This window comes from Bubalus kerabau, chromosome 7, assembly GCF_029407905.1.
Source record: "Bubalus kerabau isolate K-KA32 ecotype Philippines breed swamp buffalo chromosome 7, PCC_UOA_SB_1v2, whole genome shotgun sequence".
In the NCBI taxonomy this organism is placed as follows: Eukaryota; Metazoa; Chordata; class Mammalia; order Artiodactyla; family Bovidae; genus Bubalus; species Bubalus kerabau.
Genome location: NC_073630.1, coordinates 119,889,207 through 119,915,582, shown reverse-complemented (window position 1 = coordinate 119,915,582; position 26,376 = coordinate 119,889,207). Strand labels below are relative to the sequence as shown.

The 26,376-nt window shown below is 44.4% G+C and overlaps 1 protein-coding gene and 1 non-coding gene across 9 annotated transcripts in view; one reads left to right on the top strand and one right to left on the bottom strand.

Annotated features, from left to right (window-relative positions):
- Window positions 1-26,376, top strand: part of ADD1 (adducin 1) — a 90,836-nt gene that overhangs the window by 24,853 nt on the left and 39,607 nt on the right. For all 8 annotated transcript variants that reach the window (XM_055589244.1, XM_055589243.1, XM_055589242.1 and 5 more), the window contains exon 2: window positions 22,874-23,088. In XM_055589244.1, the coding sequence (XP_055445219.1) occupies window positions 22,894-23,088 (195 nt within the window). In that variant the 5' untranslated portion in view covers window positions 22,874-22,893. The remainder of the gene's footprint in view (window positions 1-22,873; window positions 23,089-26,376) is intronic.
- On the bottom strand, window positions 13,297-13,403 carry LOC129658247 (U6 spliceosomal RNA). Its single transcript, XR_008717340.1, has one exon. It is a non-coding gene; the product is annotated as a U6 spliceosomal RNA (small nuclear RNA).

The window sequence follows — 26,376 nt, the reverse complement described above, 5'->3', positions numbered from 1 at the left end:
AAAGCATTCATCCTTTCCTGCTAATCAGAGAAATACCAAATAAAGCAGCCACTTCTGATCCATCAACTAAGGGACATTTTTCTGATACCTCTGCTTCCTTTTCAGAGTATGTGAGCTTAAAAGGAACTGAAACTTTTTATTTCATCCTAACCCATGTGGAGAGTTACTTATGCTGTAAATTTTCTTTTCCAATTTACACCGTTTCATTTAGCAACTGTTTTTTGAGCTCCCATTCTAGGCAAGGTCCCACATTAGGATTTTTTAAAAGGCTCAAAATTCTCCAAGCCAGGCTTCAGGAATACGTGAACCATGAACTTCCAGATGTTCAAGCTGGTTTTAGAAAAGGCAGAGGAACCAGAGATCAAATTGCCAACATCCGCTGGATCATGGAAAAAGCAAGAGAGTTTCAGGAAAACATCTATTTCTGCTTTATTGACTATGCCAAAGCCTTTGACTGTGTGCATCACAATAAACTGTGGAAAATTCTGAAAGATGGAAATACCTGACCACCTGACCTGCCTCTTGAGAAACCTATATGCAGGTCAGGAAGCAACAGTTAGAACTGGACATGGAACAACAGACTGGTTCCAGATAGGAAAAGGAGTACGTCAAGGCTGTATATTATCACCCTGCTTATTTAACTTATATGCAGAGTACGTCATTAGAAACGCTGGACTGGAAGAAGCACAAGCTGATATCAAGACTGCCAGGAGAAATATCAGTAACCTCAGATATACACATGACACCACCTTTATGGCAGAAAGTGAAGAGGAACTCAAAAGCCTCTTGATGAAAGTGAAAGAGGAGAGTGAAAAAGTTGGCTTAAAGCTCAATGTTCAGAAAACTAAGATCATGGCATCTTGTCCCATCACTTCATGGGAAATAGATGGGGAAACAGTGGAAACAGTGTCAGACTTTATTTTTGGGGGCTCCAAAATCACTGTAGATGGTGATTGCAGCTGTGAGATTAAAAGATGCTTACTCCTTGGAGGGAAAGTTATGACCAACCTAGATAGCATATTCAACAACAGAAACATTACTTTGCCAACAAAGGTCCATCTAGTCAAGGCTATGGCTTTTCCAGTGGTCATGTATGGATGTGAGAGTTGGACTGTGAAGAAAGCTGAGCACTGAAGAATTGATGCCTTTGAACTGTGGTGTTGGAGAAGACTCTTGAGAGTCCCTTGGACTGCAAGGAGATCCAACCAGTCCACGAGAAAGGAGATCAGTCCTGGGTGTTCCTTGGAAGGAATGATGCTAAAGCTGAAACTCCAGTACTTTGGCCACCTCATGCGAAGAGTTGACTCATTGGAAAAGACTCTGATGCTGGGAGGGATTGAGGGCAGGAGGAGAAGGGGACGACAGAGGATGAGATGGCTGGATGGCATCACTGACTCGATGGACGTGAGTTTAAGTGAACTCCGGGAGTTGGTGATGGACAGGGAGGCCTGGCGTGCTGCGATTCATGGGGTCACAAAGAGTCGGACACGACTGAGTGACTGAACTGAACTGAACTTTGGGGGGTTATTTATTTTATTTATGCTGTTGCAGTTATTTGAGAGTGCTTTGTATTTTTATTGGCTTGTTAAAATATGCTATTCAGTTCAATCACTCAGTTGTGTCCAACTCTTTACACGCCATGGACTGAAGCACACCAGCCTTCCTTGTCCATCACCATCTCCCAGAGCTCGCTCAAACTCAGGTCCATTGATTCCGTGATGCCATCCAGCCATCTCATCCTCTGTCGTCCCCTTCTCCTCCTGCCCTCAATCTTCCCCAGCATTAGGATCTTTTCTAGTGAGTCAGTTCTTTGCATCAGGTGGCCAAAGTATTGGGACTTCAACTTCAGCATCAGTCCTTCCAATGAATATTCAGGACTGATTTCCTTTAGGATAGACTGGTTTGATCTCCTTGCAGTCCAAGGGACTCTCAAGAGTCTCCAACACCACAGTTCAAAAGCATCAATTCTTCGGCGCTCAACTTTCTTTATGATCCAGCTCTCACATCCATACGTGACTATTGGAAAAACCATAGCCTTGACTGCATGGACCTTTGTCCGCAAAGTAATAGCTCTGCTTTTTAATATGCTCTCTAGGTTGGTCATAGAGAAGGCAATGGCAACCCACTCCAGTACTCTTGCCTGGAAAATCCCATGGACGGAGGAGCCTGCTGGGCTGCAGTCCATGGGGTTGCTGAGAGTAGGGCACGACTTCACTTTCACTTTTCACTTTGTGCATTGGAGAAGGAAATGGCAACCCACTCCAGTGTTCTTGCCTGGAGAATCCCAGGGACGGGAGAGCCTGGTGGGCTGCTGTCTATGGGGTCGCACAGAGTCGGACACGACTGAAGCAACTTAGCAGCAGCAGCAGGTTGATCTTAGCTTTTCTTCCAAGGAGGAAGCGTCTTTTAATTTCATGACTGTGGTCACCACCTGCACTGATTTTGGAGTCAAAGAAAATAAAGCCTCTCATGTTTCCATTGTTTCCCCATCTATTTGCCATAAAGTGATGGGACCAGATGCCATGATCTTAGTTTTCTGAATGTTGAATTTTAAGCCAGCTTTTTCACTCGCCTGTTTCACTTTCATCAAGAGGCTCTTTAGTTCCTCTTTGCTTTCTACCATAATGGTGGTGTCATCTGCATATCTGAGGTTATTGATGTTATCCCAGCAATCTTGATTCCAGTTTGTGCTTCATCCAGCCTGTCATTTTGCATGATATACTCTGCATAGAAGTTAAATAAGCAGGATGACAGTATACAGCATTGATGTATTCTTTTCCCAATTTGGAAGCAGTCAATTGCTCCTTGTCTGGTTCTAACTGTTGGTTCTTGACCTGAATACAGATTCTTCTCAGGAGGCAGGTAAGGTGGTCTGGTGTTCCTATCTCTTTAAGAATTTTCTGTAGTTTATTGTGATCCACCCAGTCAGAGGCTTTAGTGTAGTCAATGAAGCAGAAGTACATGGTTTTTCTGGAATTTTCTTGCTTTTTCTATGATCCATTGGATGTTGGCAATTTGATTGCTGGTTCCTCTGCCCTTTCTAAATCCAGCTTGAACATCTTGAAGTTCTCGGTTCACATACTGTTGAAGCCTCTTTTGGAGAATGTTGGGCATTGCTTTGCTAGCGTGTGAGATGAGTGCAGTTGTGCAGTAGTTTGGACATTCTTTGGCATTGCCTTTTTTTGGGATAGGGATGAAAACTGACCTTTTCCAGTCCTGTGGCCACTGCTGAGTTGTCCAAATTTGCTGGCGTATTGAATGCAGCACTTTAACAGCATCATCTTTTAGGATGAAAGTAGCTCAGCTGGAATTGCATCACCTCCACTAGCTTTGTTCATAGTGATGCTTCCTAAGGCCCACTTTACTTCAAATTCCAGGACTTCTGGCTCTAGGTGAGTTATCATACCATTGTGGTTATCTGGGTCATGAAGATCGTTTTTGTATAGTTCTGTGTATTCTTGCCACCTGTTCTTATATCTTTTGCTCTGTTAGGTCCATACCATTTTTGTCCTTTATTGAGCCCATCTTTGCATGAAATATTCTCTTAGTGTCTAATTTTCTTGAAGAGATCTCTAGTCTTTCCCATTCTGTTGTTTTCCTCTATTTCTTTGCATTGATCACTGAGGAAGGCTTTCTTATCTCTCCCTGCTATTCTTTGGAACTCTGCATTCAGATGGGTGCATCTTTCCTTCTCTGCTTTGCTCGGCCGTCTGTAGGGCCTCCCTGGGTAGCCATCTTTCCTTCTCTGCTTTGCTCGGCCATCTGCAGGGCCTCCCCGGGCAGCCGTCTTTCCTTCTCCGCTTTGCTTGGCCGTCTGCAGGGCCTCCCCGGGCAGCCGTCTTTCCTTCTCCGCTTTGCTCGGCTGTCTGCAGGGCCTGCCTGGGCAGCCGTCTTTCCTTCTTGTGCTGCTTTTTCTTGGGGGTGGTTTTGAGCATCGCCGCCTGCACAGTGTCACGAACCTCCGTCCTTAGTTCTTCAGGAACTCTGTCCCTTAAATCTGTTTGTCATTTCCATTGTATAGTCATGAAGGGATTTGATTTAGGTCATACCTGAATGGTCTAGTGGTTTTCCCCACTTTCTTCAATTTAAGTCTGAATTTGGCAATGAGGAGTCTGTGATCTGAGCCACAGTCAGCTCCCAGGTCTTGTTTTTGCTGCCTGTATAGAGCTTCTCCATCTTTGGCTGCAAAGAGTATAATCAAGCTGATTCCTGGTGATGTCCATGTGTAGAGTGATCTCTTGTGTTGTTGGAGGAAGGTGTTTGCTATGACCAGTGGGTTCTCTTGGCAAAGCCCTGTTAGCCTTTGCCCTGCTTCATTTTGTACTCCCAAGACCAAACTTGTTACTCCAGGTATCTCTTGACTTCCTATGTTTACATTCCAGTCCCCTATGATGGAAAGGACATTTTTTTTTGGTGTTAGTTCTAGAAGGTCTTGTAGATCATCATAGAGCCATTCAACTTCAGCTTCTTCAGCTGGTTGGGGCATAGGCTTGGATTACTGTGATAGTGAATGGTTTGCCTTGGAAATGAACAGAGATCATTCTGTCGATTTGAGTTTGCACCCAAGTACTGCATTTTGGACTCTCTTGTTGTATTTTGGACTCTCTTGTTGTCTGTGAGGGCTACTCCATTTCTTTTAAGGTATTCTTGCCCACAGTAGTAGATATACTGGTCATCTGAATTAAATTCACCTACTCTGGTCCATTTTAGTTCACTGAATCCTAAAATGTTGATGTTCACTCGAAAGTATGCTGTAGGTTTTCAGAATGTTCTGAACTGTTGTTTGGAAATCAGTTTGAGGTATTGTCATACTTTTGGGCCCTGAGGAGAATTGCCTCCCCTAAGTAAAAGAAGCATGATTATTCATAAGAGGCTTGGGATTGAACAGTTGACTAAATGGACCATTTCTCTCCTTTATTAACCCTAGAAGGTCAGGCTGCAAGGCCAAGGTGCCTAGGTTTTCCTAGACCCGCAGTATAACATACTTGGGAAAGAACAGTTTATTTGATCATTTCAAAACTGGGTCACCACATTCTGGTTAACAGTGATAGTTATTGCTTGGCTAAGTGTCAATTCAAGGTAAAAACATTCTCGTCTTATGCTCGTGTTGTTAGTCCTTCCTCATGTGTTTAACTGGATTGCAGAGTAACTTCCGTATGAAGTCTGTATAGAATTTTCTATACTCACATATGTCTGGTCAGCCTGTGCTTCCTGACTTGCTTGGCTGGGTCTTTCTGGGCCTCTGGTACCATGAGTCTAGAATGCTCCTTTTCTTAATTCCTGACCTTGGGAGTTATCCTTGCTTGAGTCTCCAAATTCAGTCAGCTAGAGACAGATGCAGCTTTAGTTTTGTCTACCAACTTTGGGAATTGACGTAATTCTTAGAAACATAATACCCAGGTTACTTGAAACATAAAACCCAGTTTGACACACATATTGTTGGTTTGCAGCCTGGAACTTCCTTGTGAGTGGTGGACTGAGAGTCCATTTGGAGTTTGTTTAGTTAACTGCTTGTATCCCCAGAGTCTCTTGGTCATACGTCAGTTTTGATTGAATGGGGCAAAGTGATAACTTTTCTTACAGTCAGATGCCTCTGGAATCCAGACTTAGATTAGCATTGCCAGTCCAGAATGTGAGACCTGAGTGTGTATTTGCTCCTCAGTATATGTTTATCGAGGGCCTACTAGGTGTTAGCCTTGTGCAAACAGTAGTGAGTGAGGGAGGTAAGCCTCCTGCTCTCTGGAGAGGTTACATTCTAACCGGGGAGACAGTGGATTTCTGAAGGTAGTACTGATAACTGGCACTTGCTGTGTCAGTACGTGGTTAGTTAGACATCCGTGCTAGACATTTTGTACACATTATGAGGGGCACATTTGTTAGCCTCATTAGTTCAGATGTAGGAGGTGAGATCAGGGAAATTAAGAAATTTACCCAAGCTTACAGAGCATTTGCCTTGGAAACTGAGATCATTCTGTCGTGTTTGAGATTGCATCCAAGTACTGCATTTCAGACTCTTGTTGACTATGAGGGCTACTCCATTTTTTCTAAGGAGTTCTTGCCCACAGTAGTAGATGTTTTGGTCATCTGAATTAAATTGACCCATTCCCATCCATTGTAGTTCACTGATTCTGAACCATTCAACATCCAAACCATTCCAACCATTCAACAGTAATCCAAGTCTATGCCCCAACCACTAATGCTGAAGAAGCTGAAGTTGACTGGTTCTGTGAAGACCTACAGAACCTTCTAGAACTAATGCCAGAAAATGATGTTCTCTTCATCAGAGGGGACTAGAATGCAAAAGTAGAAGAAAATCAAGAGATACGTGGAGTAACAGGCAAGTTTGGCCTTGGAGTGCAAAATGAAGCAGGGCAAAGGCTAACAGAGCTTTGCCAAGAGAACCCGCTGGTCATAGGAAGCACCTTGCTCCAACAACACAAGAGATCACTCTACACATGGACATCACCGGATGGTCAATACCGAAATCACCTTGATTATATTCTTTGCAGCTGAAGATGGAGAAACTCTATACAGTCAACAAAAACAAGACCGGGAGCTGACAGTGGCTCAGATCGTGAGTTCCTTATTGCCAAGTTCAGACTTATATTGAAGAAAGTAGGGAAAACCACTAGACTGAGTATGACCTAGATCAAATCCCTTATTATACAGTGGAGGTGATGAATAGATTCAAGGGATTAGATCTGATAGAGTGCCTGAAGAACTGTGGATGGAGGTTTGTAACACTGTACAGGAGGTGGTGGCCAAAACCGTCCCCAAGAAAAGGAAATGCAAGAAGACAAAGTGGCTGTCTGAGGAGGCCTTAGAGAGAGCAGAGAAGAAAAGCGAAAGGCAAGGGAGGAAGGGGAAGACACACCCAACAGAAGGCAGAGTTCCAGAGAATAACAAGGAGAGAGAAGAAGGCCGCCTTAGGTGACCAATGCAAAGAAATAGAGGAAAAGGATAGAATGGGAAAGCCTAGCGATCTCTTCAAGAAAACGGAGATACCAGGGGAATATCTCATGCAAGGATGGGCACAATAAAGGAGAGAAAGGGCAAGAACCTAACAGAAGCAGAAGAGATTAAGAAAAGGTGGCAAGAATACACACAAGCACTATACAGAAAAGGTATTAATGACCTGGATAACTGTGATAGTGTGATCACTCACCTAGAGCCAGACATCCTGGAATATGAAGAAAAGTGGGCCTTAGGAAGTGTCACTATGAACAAAGCTAGTGGAGGTGATAGAATTCCAGCTGAGTTGTTTCAAATCCTAAAAGATGATGCTGTGAAAGTGCTGCACTCAATGTGCCAGCAAATTTGGTCAACTCAGCAGTGGCCACAGGACTGGAAAAGGTCAGTTTTCATTCCAGTCCCAAAGAAAGGTGGTGACAAAGGATTTTCAAACTACCGCACAATTGTACTCATCTCACACGCTAGGAGAGTAATGCTTAAAATCCTTCAAGCTAGGCTTCAACAGTACGTGAACTGAGACCTTCCAGATGTTCACGCTGAATTTAGAAAAGACAGAGGAACCAGAGATGAGGTTGCCAACATCCATTTTGATCATAGAAAAAGCAATGAATTCCAGAAAAATATCTGCTTCATTGACTATGCTAAAGTGTTTGACTATGTGGATCACAAGAAACTGTGGGAACTTAAGGAGATGGGAATACCAGACCACCTTACATGCCTCCTGAGAAACCTGTATGAAGTTCAAGTAGCAGCAGTTAGAACTAGATATGGAGCAACGAACTCATTCAAAATTGGGAAAGGAGTTTACCCTGCTTATTTAAGTTATTTGCAGAATACATCATGCGGAATGATGGTCTGAATGAACCACAAGCTGGAATCAAGATTGCTGGAAGAAATACCAATAACCTCAGATAGGCAGATGATACTGCTATAATGGCAGAAAGCGAAAAGGAACTAAAGAGCCTCTTGATGAGGGTAAAAGAGGAATGTGAAAAAGCTGGCTTAAAGCTCAACATTCAAAAAACCTAAGGTCTGGGATGGGGAGGGAGATGGGAGAGAGGTTCAAGTGGGAGAGGTCATATATATACTTACGGGTGATTCATGGTGATGTTTGGCAGAAACCAGCACAGTTCTGTAAAGCAATTATCCTTCGGTTTAAAAAATAAATTTAAAAAAGAAAAGAAAACGAAGATCATGGCATCTGGTCCCATCACTTCATGGCAAATAGAAGGGGAAACAGTGGCAGCAGTGACAGATGTTATTTTCTTGGGCTCCAAAGTCACTGCAGATGCTGAGTGTAACCATGACACTAAGACTCTTGCTCCTTGGGAAAAGTGCTGTTGCAGATCTAAGCATATTAAAGAGTAGGGTCACCTCTCTAATGACAGAGGCCTGTATAGTCAAAGCTGTGACTTTTCCTGTAGACATGTACGGATGCGAGTTGGATTATGAAGAAGGCTGAGCCCCGAGAATTGATGCTTCAAATTGTGGTGCTAGAGAAGACTCCCCCCCCTCCTTTTTTTTTTAAATTTTCTTCTTTGGAGAAGACTTTTGAGAGTCCCTTGGACAGCAAGGAGATCAGTCAGTCCTAAAGCAAATCAACCCTGAATATTCATTGTTAGGACTGATGCTAAAGCTCCAATCCTTTGGCCACCTGATGGGAAGAGCTGAGTCACATAAAGACTCTGATGCTGGGAAAGTGAGGGCAGGAGAAGGGACAACAGAGGATGAGATGGTTGGATGGCATCGACGACTGACTGAATGGACGTGAGTCTGAGCAAACTCAGGGAGGTCGTGAAGGACAGGGAAGCCTGGCGTGCTGTTGTCAGTCCATGGGGTCGCGAAGAGTCGGACACGACTTAGCTACTGGAGCAACTGCAGAGCCAGTAAATGGCTGAGCTGGAGTTTGAACTCAAGCAGTTTAAGTCCAGAGTCTGTACTCTGAAAGTACAGATGAATGCCTTGAAAGGGAAGAAAACCCTGGGTGATGTGAGAGAGCTGGGAAGAGGGGCTGCTCTAAATCTCGCAGTGAGGGAAACTTTCCTCAAAACTTGGATGTGAAATATGACCTGAAACCTGACTGATGAGGAGTAAGGTGCTCAAAGTAGCTGAAGTAAATTTGTTTTGGGCAGAAAAGGGTCTAAAGGTTCTGAGGCAGGAAGGAGCTGGGTGTTTTTGCAGAAGAAGGAGGCCAGTTTATCTGGGACAAGGAGGCAAAAAGATTGCTGGGCCCTAGCTGGAAAGGTCCCTGCTGGCTGGTATCAGCAGTTCAGATTTACTCAGGGACTGTGGGAAGTCACTGAGAGGAATCAGGTAGGAGGAGGACCTGATTTGATTGTGTTTTTATGGAGAATGTGTTACAGGAGTTTGAGTCCAAGCAGGGAGGCTAGGCTGGGGGATGATTAAGAGTTCTGTTTTGGACATGGGTATGAAGGGCCCTCCTAGTGTTAATATCTTTTTTTGCTTATTTACCAAGACGTAACTGAAATATCTCAGTCCTTAAAGAAAATGATGATAAGCAGATTTAGTTTTATCCCCTTCTTCCACTCCCAAACAAAGCCACTTCTCACTCCTGGCCTGGCTCCAGATGTTGCTGGAGTGCCTGTCACTCTCACCACCTCTGATGCCACCTCAGGATCCCTTCCTTAATGTTGCCACTGACCTCCCCACCCCCATCCTCCCAGTCACCTGCCCATGGCACTGTGCAAGTTATTTATGTAGCTCACTTATTGCCTGGCCCCCTCTGCTAAGTGTATATGTTTCCTGAAGGCAGAAATCTCTGTTTTGTGCATTGAGTCTCCAAGCATCCAGATTGAAGCTAACACAGTGCCTGGCCTGCGTTAGCTTCATGGTAGGAGCAAAAAACTAAGATCATGCCATGTGGTCCATCACTTCATGGCAAATAGTTGGGGAAAAAGTGGAAGCGGTGACAGATTTTATTTTCCTGGGCTCCAGAATCACTGCAGAGAGTGACTGCAGCCATAAAATTAAAAGACGCTTGCTCTGTGGGAAAAAAGATAGGAGAGACCTAGACAGCATAGTAAAAGGCAGAGGCATCCATCACTCTGCAAACAAAGGTCCGTATAGTCAAAGCTATGGTTTTTCCAGTAGTCATGTATCAATGTGAGAGTTGGACAGTAAAGAAGGCTGAGTGCCAAAGAATTGATGCTTTTGAACTGTGGTTGGAGAAGACTCTTGAGAGTCCCTCAGACTGCAAGGAGATCCAGCCAGTCCATCCTAAAGGAAATCAGTCCTGAATATTCACTGGGACGACTCATGCTGAAGCTGAAGCTCCATTCCTTCGGCCACTTGATGTGAAGAGTCGACTTACTGGAAAGGACCCTGATGCTGGAAAAGATTGAGGGCAGGAGAAGAAGGGGGCGACAGAGGATGAGATGGTTAGATAGCATTGCCAGGTCAATGGATATGAGTTTGAGCAAACTGCAGAAGATGGTGAAGGGCAGAGGAGCCTGGCATGCTGCAGTCCGTGGGGTTGCAGAAAGTCGGACACGGCTTAGTGACTGAGCAACGACAGGAGGAGCTCGGTAGGCATTCACTGAGGATATCCTTTGGCTTCTACTTCAACTTTAAAAAGTTATTTCTGGGATCTGTCGCTTCTGTGGCACAAGTGTGGACGGAGCCTTTGAGAGTTTGAAATCTCCCCCCACCTCAGTAGGGTCATGTTTGTTTGAAATGGCACATTTTGATTAAATAAAGACTAATAAAATATATGCAGTTTGAGGCATAATTTTCCTTTGTTTCAGTTGGTTTTGGCCATTTCCCCTTATTATGAGAAAATGAAAATTAGGCCATTTTATTCACTTTAAGACCTTCATGGTTTTCCCTTTCAAATATCATTTGGCTTATTAAAGCCTTCAGAAGTATTTTGGATATTAACATAGGAAATTCTTGTGGTAATAATGAGAAATTATACATACAAGAAAATATCTTTTAATATGTTTTTGAAACCAGTTGCAGTTGTGATAGATGTCTGAAATTTTCAGTTATTTCTCACCAATAATAAAAATAAAGCAAGCAAGAAGGAATTTGGTGTTGTGGAATGTCCATAAAACCTGACCAGGACACTTTGGACCCAGCCTTGTCCAGTAATCATAGCCGCCCTTTAATATGTGTCCACTGGCAAGCACTGCTAAATGCTAAGTAGCATTTTTGAGTCTTATAATATCCCTTGAGGTTTCCATGACAGCTTTCATTTATAGGTGATGAAACTGATTTTCAGAGAGAAGTTAAGCGACTTCAGAAGTTCAGGATCTAGCGGCAAGCTGAGCACTGGACCTCCGGCTTGCCCTCAGCCTGACCTCAGACCCACCGGGCTGCTGTTCTCTGCCCGCGATGCCCAGTGTGCGCAGGGCCATCTTCTGCTGTTTCTGAGCCTCAGTTTTCATAGTTCTGAAATGAAGGGGTTAGGTTTAAACGACCACGGAGGTCTTTCTAGCATTGCGTCAGAACGGCGCTCAGGGTCCTCAGGCCTGCCGTGCTGCCTGCAGCTCTGCGGCGTTCCACACTGCTGCCCCGCCCCTCCTGAGCACCAGAGAGCAGTGTGAGGCGCTCAGACTGCGCGCGTGTGCAGAGCCCGCCGGCCTTCGGAATGAGTAAGACGACTGGATTTCCCTCGTAACTTTGGACTTCAAGGCCAGTGTGCTGAGTGCCCTGTTCTTCAGCAGTACACCTTGCCTGTCATTCCCTAACTTGGGAAGGGAGGTACTTCATATTCCCTGGATTCATTATGGGATGAAATGCCCTGTTGTGCTTAGAGGCCAAGAACTCCATTGCTTTTGGTAAGTTGGAAATATGCAGTGGCTGCACAGTGGAGCCAGTACTGATTTAAACAAATATTCAGTCATAAATACTTCTGATGTGAACAGAATCATTTTGGAAGACTGACTATGAGGGGCTCATTAACTGAATACTTTCTTAACTCACTTGAAAGTTTGGTTAATATTTCTACCTTGAGATAAGATAGTCTCTTTAGAGCCTACTTTTATCACCTGAAAGTCAGGATAGGGCCACCCTGCTAAAGTACTTAACAGTATGTACCAGTTCAGTTCAGTTCAGTCACTCAGTCGTGTCCGACTCTTTGCGACCCCATGGACTGCAGCATGCCAGGCTTCCTTGTCTATCACCAACTCCTGGAGTGTACTCAAACTCACATCCATTGAGTCAGTGATGCCATCCAACCATCTCATTCTCTGTTGTCCCCTTCTCCTCCCACCTTCAATCTTCCCCAGCATCAGGGTCTTTTCCAGTGAGTCAGTTCTTCACATCAGGTGACCAAAATATTGGAGTTTCAGCATCAGTCCTTCCAATGAACACCCAGGATTGATCTCCTTTAGGATAGACTGGTTGGATCTCCTTGCAGTCCAAGGGACTCTCAAGAGTCTTCTCCAACACCACAATTCGAAAGCATCAATTCTTTGGCACTCAGCTTTCTTAATATGGTCCAACTCTCACATCCATACATGACCACTGGAAAAACCATAGCCTTGACTAGATGAACCTTTGTTGGCAAAGTGATTTGTCAGCTTTTTAATATACTGTCTAGTTTTGTCATACCTTTTCTTCCAAAGAGCAAGTGTCTTATTTTCATGGCTGTAGTCACCATCTGCACTGATTTTGGAGCCCAAGAAAATAAAGTCTCTACTGTTTGCATTGTTTAGCCATTTATTTGCCATGAAGTAATGGGACCAGATGCCATGATCTTAGTTTTCTGAATGTTGAGTTTTAAGCCAGTCTTTTCAGTCTCTTTCAGTTTCATCAAGAGGCTTATTAGTTCCTCTTCGCTTTCTGCCATAAGGGTGGTGCCATCTGTGTATCTGAGGTTATTGATATTTCTCCGGATGCCATGACCTCGTCATGATCATTCAGAGGTGACAGTGAAAGATGAGCCGCCCAGGTCGGTAGATGGTGCCCAGCAGACTATATATTAAACTATAGAACTTTAAGACAAATGCTTGATGTCATTACCCTGCTGGAAGGACAAGATACTGTGTATGCTGTTGATTTATACCTTCAGGGATGCTTAGGATTTTATTTATGTGCTTTATGGTGTTTTATTTTTAAACTTTTTATGAATTTAACTTTAAAAATGTATATTTGTACAACAAGGACTCTGCTGGCCTTCTCTGTCCTCTGTCTACCCGGATCCCTCCATTCCTTAAAAGTACAAACCACCATCTTAAATTTCTAGTACATTTGTTCCTACATTTCTTTATGCAAATACAAGCAAATATGAGTGTTTTTCGTATCCTTCCTCCCGCCGCAAGAGGATCTCTAGGCACGCTGCTCTCTGTATCTTGCTTTTCTGGAAATGGGGAATGCTTCGTGAGTTTGTGTGTCATCCTTGCACAGAGGCCATGCCGATCTTCTCTGTATCTTTCCAGTTTTAGTATATGTGCTGCTGAAGTGAGCACTGTACCTTGCTTTTTTTCACTTAATAGTATATCCTTATTTTTGTGAAATTGAGACCACTAAGAATTTGTGTGCTCATAATTATTTCATAGCATAAAGGGTTTTCAATCTCCATCAGCTGATATAAATGTTAATACTTTTCAGAGAGTAAACCTGTGGCAGATTTTTACTGAGACTGATTATTGTGATTTTAAATACTTCGTCTCTTGCTCTAAAGTGGGAAACCTGACACCGTTTTCAGAAGTCCCAGTGTTTGTGTGGACAGAGTATGCATATCTTAGCATTCTCAACAGTTTTGTTCTCGGTTTATTAGTCTTGGCTGAGTCATGCCTTCAGAGCTTTCTTTTATCATTTGTCTTCCACAGAACCAGTTCCTTCACAAATTGGAACATTTAGTTACCATTAAATTCTGAAAAAGCTGCTTGCTTGTTTTTGTGGTGTTTTAACCTTCCTTGCTTACAGCCCTGCCAAGCTTTGCTACCTTCCTCCTCCTTCCCAGAAAGATAAAAGTAAGTTGCTCTCATGGAATGAAATTGAGAAAATGTTTTGTTTCAGTTAAACTGTAAATTTTGAAAGTCATTGATTCAGGAAAAATATAGCTAAAAAAATGAAAATAGTAAGGTAATTGAAGGATGGTTAACAGTATCATGAAGGAACTAAAATAGAGAAAGTGGTTGATGTGGTCAGAGGATAAAATTGAATTCTTTTTTTTCTGCATGTGTTCTGGGCATGAACATCTCAGAATATGTGCATCGGTATAGTAACTGGTGGAAACCCTCCTGTGGAGGGGTAGGTATCTGCTAATTTGTGAAACACCTGGGAGGTAGTGAAGGACAGGGAAGCCTGGCATGCTGCAGCCCATAGGGTCTCATAGAGTTGTACATGGCTTAGCGACTTAACAGCAGCAGCACATAAAATTATTTCTCCTGGATTCCTCTCATGAAATCTGAATTGTAGTTTCCTTTGTGAAGTTACTTCTTGAAAGCGCTTAAGAGTATACGGGCTAATATTTGCTCACCTGCTATCTGGAAGTAATGGGTGTTACTTGAAATAGCGTTTTTTTGTTTGCTTGGATGAATTTTGTGAGTTTAGTAATTTAGTGAATTTAGCAGAATTTTGTGAAATTAGTAATGGAAAGTGATTTTATATGCCTCTCCACCATCCACCCACTTAGATTTTGTTGAGGCCTATCGTGTGGCCATCGGTGGGGGAGGCTAGACTGCAGTGTGCTGCCTGCTCTTGGCCAGTGTCCACCTTGTGACTTCCTGTGTGGCAGTTGTGGGTGAGCGTGGCGTTTGGAGCCGGTGGTCTTGGGTTTAGGTCCTGAGTGGCCGTCTACTTATCTGAGGCCTCAGGAACTCCTGCAGGGCTGTCGGAGTGAACTGGTCTCTGTGGAAGCGCGTCCTCCGCAGTGGCCTGTGGCGCTGTCCACGTCCCCTTCACGCATCGGTCACTCTTCTCATCCCTTGCATTTTCTAGCTGCATTTCCTCAGCTGGGCTTGGGGAATATTTGGTATGGAGTTTGTGAGTCATGGAGATGGTGACTAGTCTCTATCCTGTTTTATTGCTTTCAGATACATTTTCTCATTTAGCCATTAGGTTAAGAAGGTATTTTTACTTCATGGGTGAGGACTCCCTAAGTGTTGAAATTATACGGTGGAACGAGTGGGACTAACCACTGGTACCTAGCCCAGGGGTCTGTCGTCTGCCCATTACTGTCCACAGAGGGAAGAATCCTTCCCTCAGCGCAGAGGGGCTGTTTAGTAGAAGCAATAAGAGTGCGGTCTCTAAACCATAGTCTTAATTTAAGAGTCTTGCTTTCCCACCATGGCTGTGTAACCTTCAGCAAGTAATTGGAATCTCTTTAATACACCAAAAAATTGATTAAATGCTACAGTAAAGGAAAACTGTAGAAATGTTACAAAGTGTGGAAGATTTAAGCTGGGAACCTGTTAAATCATTCATCCTAAAGGAGAGAAGCAAGAGGGCCCACCCATATAGTTCCTCACTGGAAGGAGCATGAGAGTAGGTAGCTTGGCTAGGCAGCGCTGCTTTGATTCAATTTTACCTTTCCATTTTTTTCTACTTGAGCTTGTGGACACGTGAGGGTGAGAGGTGACGTGTGGTAGTGTTAAAAGCAGGTGCCCTGGCGCCAGGCAGCCTGAGTTACAATCCCGGTAACCCTGCTGCCGGCTTCTCACTGCTTCGTGCCTCTCAGTTTCCTTATCTGTAGGGAAGATGAGTTAATACACGTAAGAAATGAGTTAGATCAGTAATTACCACTTAGTAAGCAGAGCTTATCTTGAACTTTTGAGCAGCTCCGTCTCCAGGGGAACATCTGGAGACCCAGGAATAGAAGGGATCTGATCAGAGTACTTAAAGGCTTTCGGTGAGCCGCGGGGCCCCAGGCAGGGCACAGAACTTCCTGAAGCTGTGAAGAGGAATCTTAAACGCAGGCAGGTGCTTGTCTTTGTGGGGGTGGGCCGGTAGTAGCGTAGGCAGCGGGAGGTGTAGCTCACTGTGGTGGTGCTCTGTCTTTCTTGGGAGGGGGCTCCAGTGCTGGGCTGCTTTGTCAGGAGATGTTAGAATTTCCCCTTTCCTTGCCTGGCTGAGCACCCCTTCCACAGTGAAAGGTTTCTGAGAATTTGCAATGAATTTTTGATGGGGACTTCTTTGTCCCTTCTACTTCCTCACCGAGGCGCCGGGCAGGGTGTGGACTTTCTGTGCTGCACTGTTCTCAGCGCTTTGCCTGGGCTCAGCCTTCAGTATTAGCTCCGCCAAACTTGTTTAAAATCTTGTCATTCTTCCCAGTGAAGGCTCCACTTGTTTTTGTTTGGTTTTATGCTTTTTTCTGGCTTTATTGAGGTATATTTGTCTGTAATATGTTTAAAGTATACAGCGTGATGATTTGATGTGTATATGCATTGTGAAATGATTCCCACAATCCAGTTATTTAACATGCACATCACCTCATCTAGCTGTCCAACCCCCTCCCTTTTTTTCGGTGAGACCAGCTTCTGTTTAATGGAGTGTGTCGTTTCATTCTGGGTGCAAACGTTACAGAGCCCTCCCAGAGATGTTGATTGACCAAGTGACTGCCTCCTGCCCCAGGCCAGCCTGGAAGTGCCACTTAGCTCTAAAAGCGTCCCTCCTGTGAAGCTTTCCTGGCGGCCCTCTCTCTCAGTGTCCCGGGGCTGTCATGAATAGCCCCACAGCCTGGGTGACTTGAACCAGGAGGTTATCGTCTCAGTTCTGGAGACCAGACGTGCCCGGTCAGGGTGTCAGCAGGGCAGGTTTCTTCTGAGACGGTGAGGGGGCCTCTGAACATGGCCTTCCCCCTGTAGTCATGTCTGTGTCCCGAGGTCCCGCCTGCATAAGGACGCTAGTCAGATTGAGGTGGGGGCTGGATGGGCCCCAGGCTGAGGGGCCACAGTTCCTCCCCTGTGGACAGACATTCCAAAGTATCGAGAAGGAGGAGAGCGGAGGCCTGTCCAGAGGAGAGAGAGACCACATATCCCTCCTTTTCGAAGTCAGGGGGACCTCCCTGACTGCACATGCCCAGAAAGGCTCCTTGGAGGTCAAAAGGGAGGGGGCCTCCCCTCTACAGTAAGTGATGTCAGCCTACCCACAGGCCTCTTTGCTAAAATCTACCTTGACTGAGTTGGAGAAGGAAAATGGCAACCCACTCCAGTGTTCTTGCCTGGAGAATCCCAGGGATGGGGGAGCCTGGTGGGCTGCCATCTATGGGGTCGCACAGAGTCGGACACGACTGAAGCGACTTAGCAGCAGCAGCAACCTTGATTGAGAGATGCTCTCGCGCATGGGAGGACCCAAAGATAAACCAGGTATGGACTCAGAACCAGGCAAAGCAAGATGATTGGCCAAAGGAAACCCGGAAGACGTGCCCTATAAAAGTGACTCAGCTCTCGTGAGGGCCTGTCTCTTTGAACCTGCCCGTGTGTCTGTCCACGTGCACTCTTTTTTCTCCTAATAAACACTTTACTTGTCTCACTATCCTCTGTCTCTATGTGGAAATCCATTTCTACACAGCTGATGGGCCAGGGCCTCATCACGGCACTGGTCCCTGGTGGTCTAGAGGTTAGGATTCAGTGCTGTCTCTGCCGTGGTCTAACCTCAGTCTCTGGCTGGAGACCAAAACACTGCTTCAGGCTGCTGCTGGCCGAGGCCACCCGAGATCAGTATTGAGATCAGTATTGAATCCGGGACACAGCCTGTTCCAGTATGACATCGTCTTAACTAATTCTGTTTGCAGTGACCTGTGTCCAGATAAGGTTACATTCTGAGGAGCAGGAGTTAAGGCTTTAGCATGAATTTAGGGGCATAGGATTCAACTTGTAACACCCTCGCTCTGCTTTTCTACCTCCCCTGACACTTTTGCCCTGCTGACACATGAGTAGATTTCTCATGGCATGAAGGGTATTTAGTTGCATTTACTTGTCTATAATCTGCTCATTTTGTAACTTTCTGTCTCTGGTGCCTTGCACGTGATGTGGAAAGCAGCTCTGATGAGATGTATGAAGCATCAGGAGGGAGTGGCCATGAAGGAGGAAACTGCAGAGACAGATCCCTCTTTCCTTGTTTTCCTGTTGACAGTTCCAAAGGCTGTCTGCAGCTGGGGGTGAGGGGCCTCGGACGCCAGCAGAGGCTGCTGCTGCTACACCACAGGAGCGTGTTTGCTACCCCCGGTTTATTTGCCTCGTCTTTATGCTTTCTGAGCTCGTTTTAAGAACAGTGAGAAACTGAAAAGACCCTCTGGGTCTTCTAGCATTCGATTTACCTGGAGAGTTTTGTTCGTGGCCACCTTCTTGTTTCAGCCTTTGCTTTAAGTATTCTGTTTTTAGGACTTCAAAAGTAAATCATGTGAATGGTTGGAATAGTTCTCAAAATGTCTGTGCCAGAAGGGAGATGCCAAGAAGTAATTGAATCTACCCCCAGAGCTTTAGAATTAGCTCATTAGATGTTTTAGAGATGCAGAAATGTGTTTGGTTTCTGATCTGAGGTTTAGTTACACATTAGTGCAGGTGAATCATACTGGAGCTGGAACACCTTTGCTAGGAAAGAATATTCCAGGGCGCACTTTCTCCTATTTCCTGAATGACATTCTTGGCAGAGTGGTTAGATGAGATGTTAGTAGAAAAGGAAAGTTAATCTTAAAATATCCTTTCATCCCAATATCAGTCATATCTGTCTGAAAGAGCATGCTAAAATGTGCTCATCTGAAGGCAGATGGAGAGCAGCTTATGTAAAATCTGGAGGCACTTTATTCTAGGAGCATTTCAGCCTTACACGGCGTAGAACAGTATAGTGAACTCAGTTTATCCTTCGTCCGGTCTCAGCAGTTATCATCCCACGGCCAGTATTGTTTATTTTGTGTAACCCTTACTCTCCCTCCGTCCCATGCACGGTTTAGGCAAATTCCATGTCATTTTGTCTGTAAACATTTCTGTATGTATCTAATATAACCATAATATTAGACCTAAAATTAACAGTAATTACTTAAAGCTATCCAATTCCTGTTATTGTTCAAATTTCTAATTGTCTTGAATGTCATTTTTAGATTTTTATTTTACACTTTATTTGAAGCAAGATCTAGCAAAGGTTCCTCCTGAGACCTTGTCGGGTTTTAAGTAGAGGGGTGAATAACATGCTCTGATTTACATTTTGAAACTCTGTACTCACTGTGAAAAATGCGTTGGTGGGGGCAATGTCAAAGAAACGGGCAGTAGAGAAGTTAATGAGGAGGCTACTGTGTGTCCAGGAGGTGAGTGCTAGGTTAGAGCGATGTGGTAGAGATGGAGAGAAGTGGGTGAGTATGAAAGGTCCTGTGGGCAGGCCACACTTGTCTTCATGGGTCTTCCAGACTTTTGGATTCTGTTGGGTGTGTAAGTTTGTTTATTTGAAAGTATTGTTCTCAGATTTCATTGATTGGGGTATCAACATTTTAAGATTGGTGAAATCTTAAAATATTTACACAGGTTGAATTATAGCAACTTTATAATATTGCGATAGGGGAACATTATCTTTAGAGGAGCATTAATCCTCACTTCTCTTGAATCAGTTTATTCAGCTTACTTGCCATTGTATCATCTTATCTGTGTGTGACTACAGAGATAATGTTGACAACTTTATGTAGTAGAATAGGAAATTATAGTTTTTCACTTAAGCATGTTATATAATCTCAGGTACATTATGCTAAAGAATGTTCATAGTTTCATAGTACTGTGTTGAACAGATTATATTACAACCACTCATGTGTTGTTGGACACTGATCTTTTTAAACTATTTAAAAATTATTCTAATGTTGCAGGAAGTTTTTTTAATCTGTATATTTTCCATTTCTTTTTAAAATTTTTGGGTTAAGTAATGACTTCTTCGTAGAGATTTTCCTAGAAAAATTTGCTGTCTTAACATATGCTTAAAAACTGCATCAATGAAACTTGAAGCTATAATTAATAAAAAAACAAATACAGGTTTTGTACTTTAAAAGTGGAATTATGTTTATTCTTGTTTCTTGGGCTCAGAATATGTATATTTTGACTTAAGTTTCTAGTCTTCCTTATTGAAGGAATGGAGCACATGTATATTTAGTCTTCAGTTTTTTATCTTATCCCATTCACATGGCAATTTATAATAAATTGAGAGCAATCTCTGCCTTATCTTTAACATGTTGGTTTTACAAAGATTGTTTTCTTTCAGTCAGCTCTGCAACCAGGAAGCAGCTGTAGTTGCCACTAAAATGTTCCCCTCTCTTACTTACCTATGAAAATGATTTAAAATTGGGACTCATTTGGTAATAGAGAACTCTTAATACTGTGTAATCTTTTGTATATTTTTCCCCGAAACATTCAAGTGGAACATTTTTATCATTGGCTCAGAATGGTCAGCTTCATTTATATCTAATGAAGAAATGTCAGACAACCATGAATAATATTTTGTTTTTTGGGTCCTTCTTATAGAACAAACTAGGTTAAACAGATGAAACAAACATTTTAAAGGATATGTTCAGAGAAGGGTAAGTTTTTAGGCCATTGGTTCCCTTATGTTTTATTGTCTTTTAGTCACTGTTTTTATACGTTGAAGTCCTTGAAATAGTGTTACTTTAAGTATGCTGTCATATCTTTAGATGTCAGAAAAGCAGTATCAAAATTGATCTTTCTCTTAAAAAAAAGATGTTTTCTTCAACTGGTTATTCTTTAAAGACTTACTATTCAAACTGTGGTCTAAGTCGGGCACGACTGCGCGACTCACACGCACATTGAAATTGTGGTCCAAGTTCATGGGCATTGGTGTCACTAGGGCGCTCACGAGACACGCAGCATCTCGGCTCTGTCTCGTGCTATGAATTTGTGCCCTGACGTGATTCTAGGCAATTCACGTGCACATTAAAAAGCTAACAGTGCCAGCCCCAGATTCCCAAGGTTGGGTCCTCCTGTTGAAGGCATCTGTGCCCTCAGTTCCACCCTGTGCCATCCTTCGGGGACATTGTTTTCCCTCCTTGTGGTCATCAGCATCAATTACAGTACAGCTTAGAGGTTAAAAACGTGGGCTCTGCAGCCAGGAGTCCGGCGTTATAACCCCAGGCCTGCTGGCCTCCTAGCTGAGTGACCTGTAAAGTGAGGAGGACAATCAGGGGAGGCGAGAGGCTCAAATACAAGTAAAGAACAGTGTCTCCCTTGCAGTTCTGGCTGCTTTCATTCTCCTTCCCTGTATCACGAACGTTATTGTAGGTATCTATTGCAGCACAACAAACCGTTCCAGGACTTTGCAGCTTAAAATCTCTGCTTTATTATTCATATTTCATGATTTTCAGGGTCAGGAATTTAGGCTCAACTGGGCAGTTCTGTTCATTGTGGGATCTACTGAGGTTGCTTGATGACTTTCAAGGTTTTGAAGTAAGTTGTATATTCTGGATGTAAATATTTTCTCAGATACATGGTTTGTAAATTTCCCCCCATTTTATGGGTTGTCTTTTCACTTTATATATCCTTTGAAGCACAAATAGTTTAATTTTTAGGAAGGCCAGTTTATCTTTTTTTTTTTCTGTCTTTTGTTGCTATTTCGGTGTCATATAAGACTGCCTAAGCCAGGGTCTCAAAGATTTATTCACTTTCTTGTAAGAATCGTATGCTCTTGCTGTTACATTTAGATCTGTGTTCCATTTGGAATGATTTTTTCTATACAGTGTAAGAAAGGGGCACTATTCACTTTTTTAGTTGCTGATTTAATCACCTCTTTTAAATCCCTACTTTGCTTAGCCTCTGTGGCTTCAGGAACTGTTGCTCGCTCACTCTCCATTAAAACTCTGCCCGTGGGTTCTGAGATTATTTCCTTCTTTTTAATTTATACAGAAATTTTAATTTATATACCTGCTATATGCTGAAAACTACTGGATGCTGGTTCTGCTGCCTCTTCTTTTTTTAATTGTAATTTATTTATTTTTGGCTGGGCTAGGGCTTCGCTACTGCATGGGCTTTCTCTGGTGGTGGCTCGCAGGGCTGCTCTCCTGTTGCCGAGCGTGGGCTCTAGGACGTATGGGCTTCAGTAGTTGCACTTCGTAGGCTCCAGACCACGGGCTCAGTAGTGGTGGTGCACCGGCTTAGTTCCACAGCATGTGGGGTCTTCCTGGAGCAGGGACTGAACCGGTATCCCACATTGGCAGGCAGATTCTGTACCGCGGAGCCAGTGGGTTATAGAAGCAGAATAGAAATTGAACTGTCTGTATGATTAGTAAAGGTGCTGTTCAGAGATTTAGTAGTTAAAAGATGAATATTAAATTATGCATTCAAACAGCATTTCAAATAAAAGATTGGGGTAAAAAGAGTGTAAAGTAAGTAGCTATATTAGCAAACTGTTAAATTTGAGCCATTTGGGCATCTTTTCAGGTTACTTACCAACTCAAGGACATATTGACATTTTCAGAGCCTAGTGTTACTGTTCTCTGAACTGAGAAGGTGGCGGTGGTGAGCATTTCCCATTTGTGTGAATACAGACGGATAAGCAGCTTCCCTCTGACCTGTGTGGAGAATCCTTTGCAGAGTCGCCATCAGTCCTTTTTGGGGAAAATGTCAGGAATCAAATGTCTCTGGAAATTAACTCTGCTGCTATTAGAAGATCTTGTCTGTTTGGGACAGTGTGGGACTTTATCTTGGGGTCAAATTTTTAATATCTAAAGAGTTTGTCAGAGGATACGGTAGCTTTGTTAGGTTGTTCTCCTGTTGTCTGCTGAAGAACACTGGTAAGGACAAAACTGGCCCTGGCTGGTGGGAGGGTGGGGGATGGTGGCCAGCCACGGGAGTGCGAAGCCACGAGCAAGCACCGCCCGTCATGACTGTGCCTGGTGGGTCAGTTGGGGTGCCCTCGTGCTGGAGACCGTTTATCAGGCTGACGCGCTGTCATGAAATGCTGCTGGGCACGCATGCAAAACAGTGCTTTCTTTTGTTTGATTCTGTAGGAGCCTAGAAGGACTGTGCGATGAATGGTGACACTCGGGCTGCAGTGGTGACCTCACCACCCCCGGCCACAGCCCCTCACAAAGAGCGGTATTTCGACAGAGTGGATGAGAACAATCCAGAATACTTGCGAGAGAGGAACATGGCGCCAGACCTTCGCCAGGATTTCAACATGATGGAGCAGAAGAAGCGGGTGTCCATGATCCTGCAGAGTCCCGTAAGAGAGGCTTTTCTTTGGCCCTGGGCCCCCTGTCTGCTTCCACTTCTTCAGCTCGTCTGCTCTGTTGTGTTTTTTAAAGTCCATTTACCTGAACACAGGAGTTAGTGCCTTATGTATGTATATGTATGGCTGTTGAAGAGTTCAAGTCATCAGACAAAACAAATGAAAAAGTTTCAATATCATAAAAGATAGGAGATGTTTATTTCTCTTTTTATACTCTCTCTGCTTTTCCAGGAAGGCTGTATATATATTGGGACCATTTAAAAATCAGTCTTTCCTCCAAAACACCTAGCTTCGTGCTGGGCATTTAGTAGACCTTAGCAGTCAGTATCTGATTGTTGATTGATTTTACGTTTAATTATGGTCGGCATGTGAACTACAATCACACCCAACTAAGTGTCTCCTTTTTGCATCTTTAGGTAAAGTAGTGCTGTTTTCATGACCAAAACATATGTGTTGGGGGGGTCTGGCTGCCCGCCATTCAAAAGCCAATAAGCCGGCCAGCTTGGTGGAAAGGAACGTTTGCTTTATATCAGATGCCAGCAACTGGTGGGGAGAGTGGTGGACATCTGTCCAAAGGCTGATTCCTGCCCCGCCCCCCACAAGCAGGGGATGAGAGCTTTTATAGAGTGAGGGGAGGTTATATGCAGAAACAGCAGTCGTCTCTAACAGTCATGTTCAGCTGGTAGTCAGTGGTCAGATCAGCAGCATCTGGTTGTTGTAGGCACAGCTCTTCTTCAGTTCCGGGGCGCACTGGTGTCCGTTTCTCTGTGGTCACGTTTTGAAATTGGCAGCTCATGTCCTGGGTACAGTCTGGTTATCATGTAGTCAACTTCTCCACCTGGGGTTTTAGTATCTATAAGACAGCTCACAGGATATTATCTATAGCCCTTGAGAAACAGCTAAAGGTCCTTGACTATGCTTAATGACTATATTGTTATTAGTTAGTCTCCTTTGACGGTTTTCCTCGGTTTCAGCATTTCTCCCGTCTCTGATTAAACTTGTTCTTTGGCTAAATTTTCCCACCAGCTGAGGCAGGCATAGGACACGGTGGGGGCGAGGGCCATGCGGGCCTGCTGCATCTCGTTTTCACGGTTTGCTCGTGTCGGTGACGCTGCGTTTGTGTGTGTGTCACTCGTCTTATCATTTTAATCCACTGTTTTATTTCCTCAGTATTTGAGCTGTCACTTGGCAGATAACTCATTGAGTTTTTTTTAATATGTTGATCATCTCTATCTGCAAGGAATTGGGCATTTAGCAATAAACAAGGCATGTAAAGCTTTTGTGTTTGATTGTTATTATTCATATATAATTCCTCAATAATACAACTTACAATAAAGTACACAAGTCGTAGCACACACCTTGGTGATGTGACATTTGTGTCACACCTGTGTAAGCACCCAGAGCAAGTCTCAGACTTCACATTCTAGCTGAAGGAGATAACCAAGAAGCAACAAGCATAACAGTGCAGGGAACAGTTGGCTGATTAGATTGTGTGTGACCAGTTAGAACAGGCCTCTCTGAGTAAGGGAGTCTGGAGTCTGAACTCTGAATGACAGGAAGGAGCCAGCCTGCAGGGAGGGGGAGCAGCATTCCAGGCTGAGGGAGCAGCAGAGATGAAATTCCTAGGATAGGAACGAGCTTGGGGAGTGAAAGGGCAGCCAGTGCGGTGTGGGCACAGGGAGCACAGGGAGCGAGAGGGAGGAGGAGGTGCGATGTGGTTGGAGGGGAGGAGGGCACGGTCCTAGGAGGCCTGTAAGCTCAGCTCAGAAGTCTGTCTGCATTCAGAGCACAGCAGAGGGTCGTTGGAGGGCTGCAGGTGGGAACGGCGCTGTTCAGTCTGAGTCATTCTGGGTTGGTAGAGAGAAAGCATCGTACAGGACGAGAGAGGAAGCTGTCTTCAAACAGGAGGTCTGGTAGCTTGGCCAGGGCGGTGGTGGTGGAGGTGGAGAGAGGTAGGCTCCTTTGTGTATTTTGAAAGTGAGATAAGTAGGACTTGCTGATGGACGTGGAGGAAGAGCTGAGAGAGGGAACCAAAGAATCAGGACAACATCTAGACCTGGCTTGAGAATAAGTAACTAAGTGAACATCACTGAGGAGAGAGTGAAGAAACTAAACTTTCAACATCGGGTGTGTGCCAGGCACCGTGCAGGGCACCGGGGGTGTTGGGAACACAGTCAGTGTCAGAGCGCTGCTGACCCACGTGCCCTGTGGGGTCCGGAAAGACGAGGACAATTAGAGAAAAGGCTGGTAAGTCCGGAGGTCCCTGGGTAGTGTGGACCCAGTGTTGGTGTTTGCGTTTCAGGGGCTGCAGCCAGGGTTGGGAAGGCCCTCTCTGTGCGTGCGGATGCCAGCAGTTGGGGGCCGTGAGAGAGAACCTGTGAAGTTGCCTTCAGGATTCTCTGTTCTCCACGGAGTAACCATGGAAGTATCTGCTCAGAGTGGGCATGGGGAGTAGTGTAGAGGAGTAGACGAAGGAGGCGGTAGAGAAGCCGGGAACGCACTCAAAAGGGTGCGCTCTGGCCAGTGCTCATGAATAGAAAGGGTGAAGAGTTGAATTTACCTGGGGCTGGGATTTTGCCAGATGAAATGGCAGGGAGTCAGAGCTGTAAGCAAGGGTGTGCTTAGAGTGTTAAACCCAGGGCCTCAGCTGAGTGAGGGGATGATGCTGGCTTGCCATGAGGTCTTAGGACCATCATGGGGTTGAAAGGAGGGTGAGCTAGACACTAGGAGAGGGTGTGTGGAGAACACATGCTTGGCTCTGAGGTCAAAGAGGGGCGCGGTTGCTAGGAATGAGGAGGTCTCGGGCATGAGGGTGGAAATAGGCCACAGTGAACTGAGTGACATGGTCACTGGGGAGAGGCTGTCAGAGGGCCGAGAGGCGGGAGTGTGGCTCTTGGACCATCAGGAGTTAGGACCAAGCCAGCAGACAAGCTCATTGCTGGTGACTGCTTACTGGGACCAGAGGCTGGGATCCAGGCGGGTGTTTCCAGGCTCACTGCTCACAGCTAAGCTCGGCCCTGTATCGCACATACGGCTCACCCAGAATGCTGCTGAGACAGACTGCTGGTCCCTTGTACTAGGGGCTTCTTCTGTTTGCATTTCCCTTGCTAAGCTTTAAGTTCCTTGATGGCAAAGCAGTTTTTTTTTTTTTTTTTTTTTTTTTTTTCCAGTATCTATATGTTCTCAGTGCCTGCTGTCTTTAATTTTTTGGCCTTTCATGTTGAATGTGTGCATAGAATTCCATTGTAAGGCAACTGAGTGTATTTAATCAGTTCTCTTCTG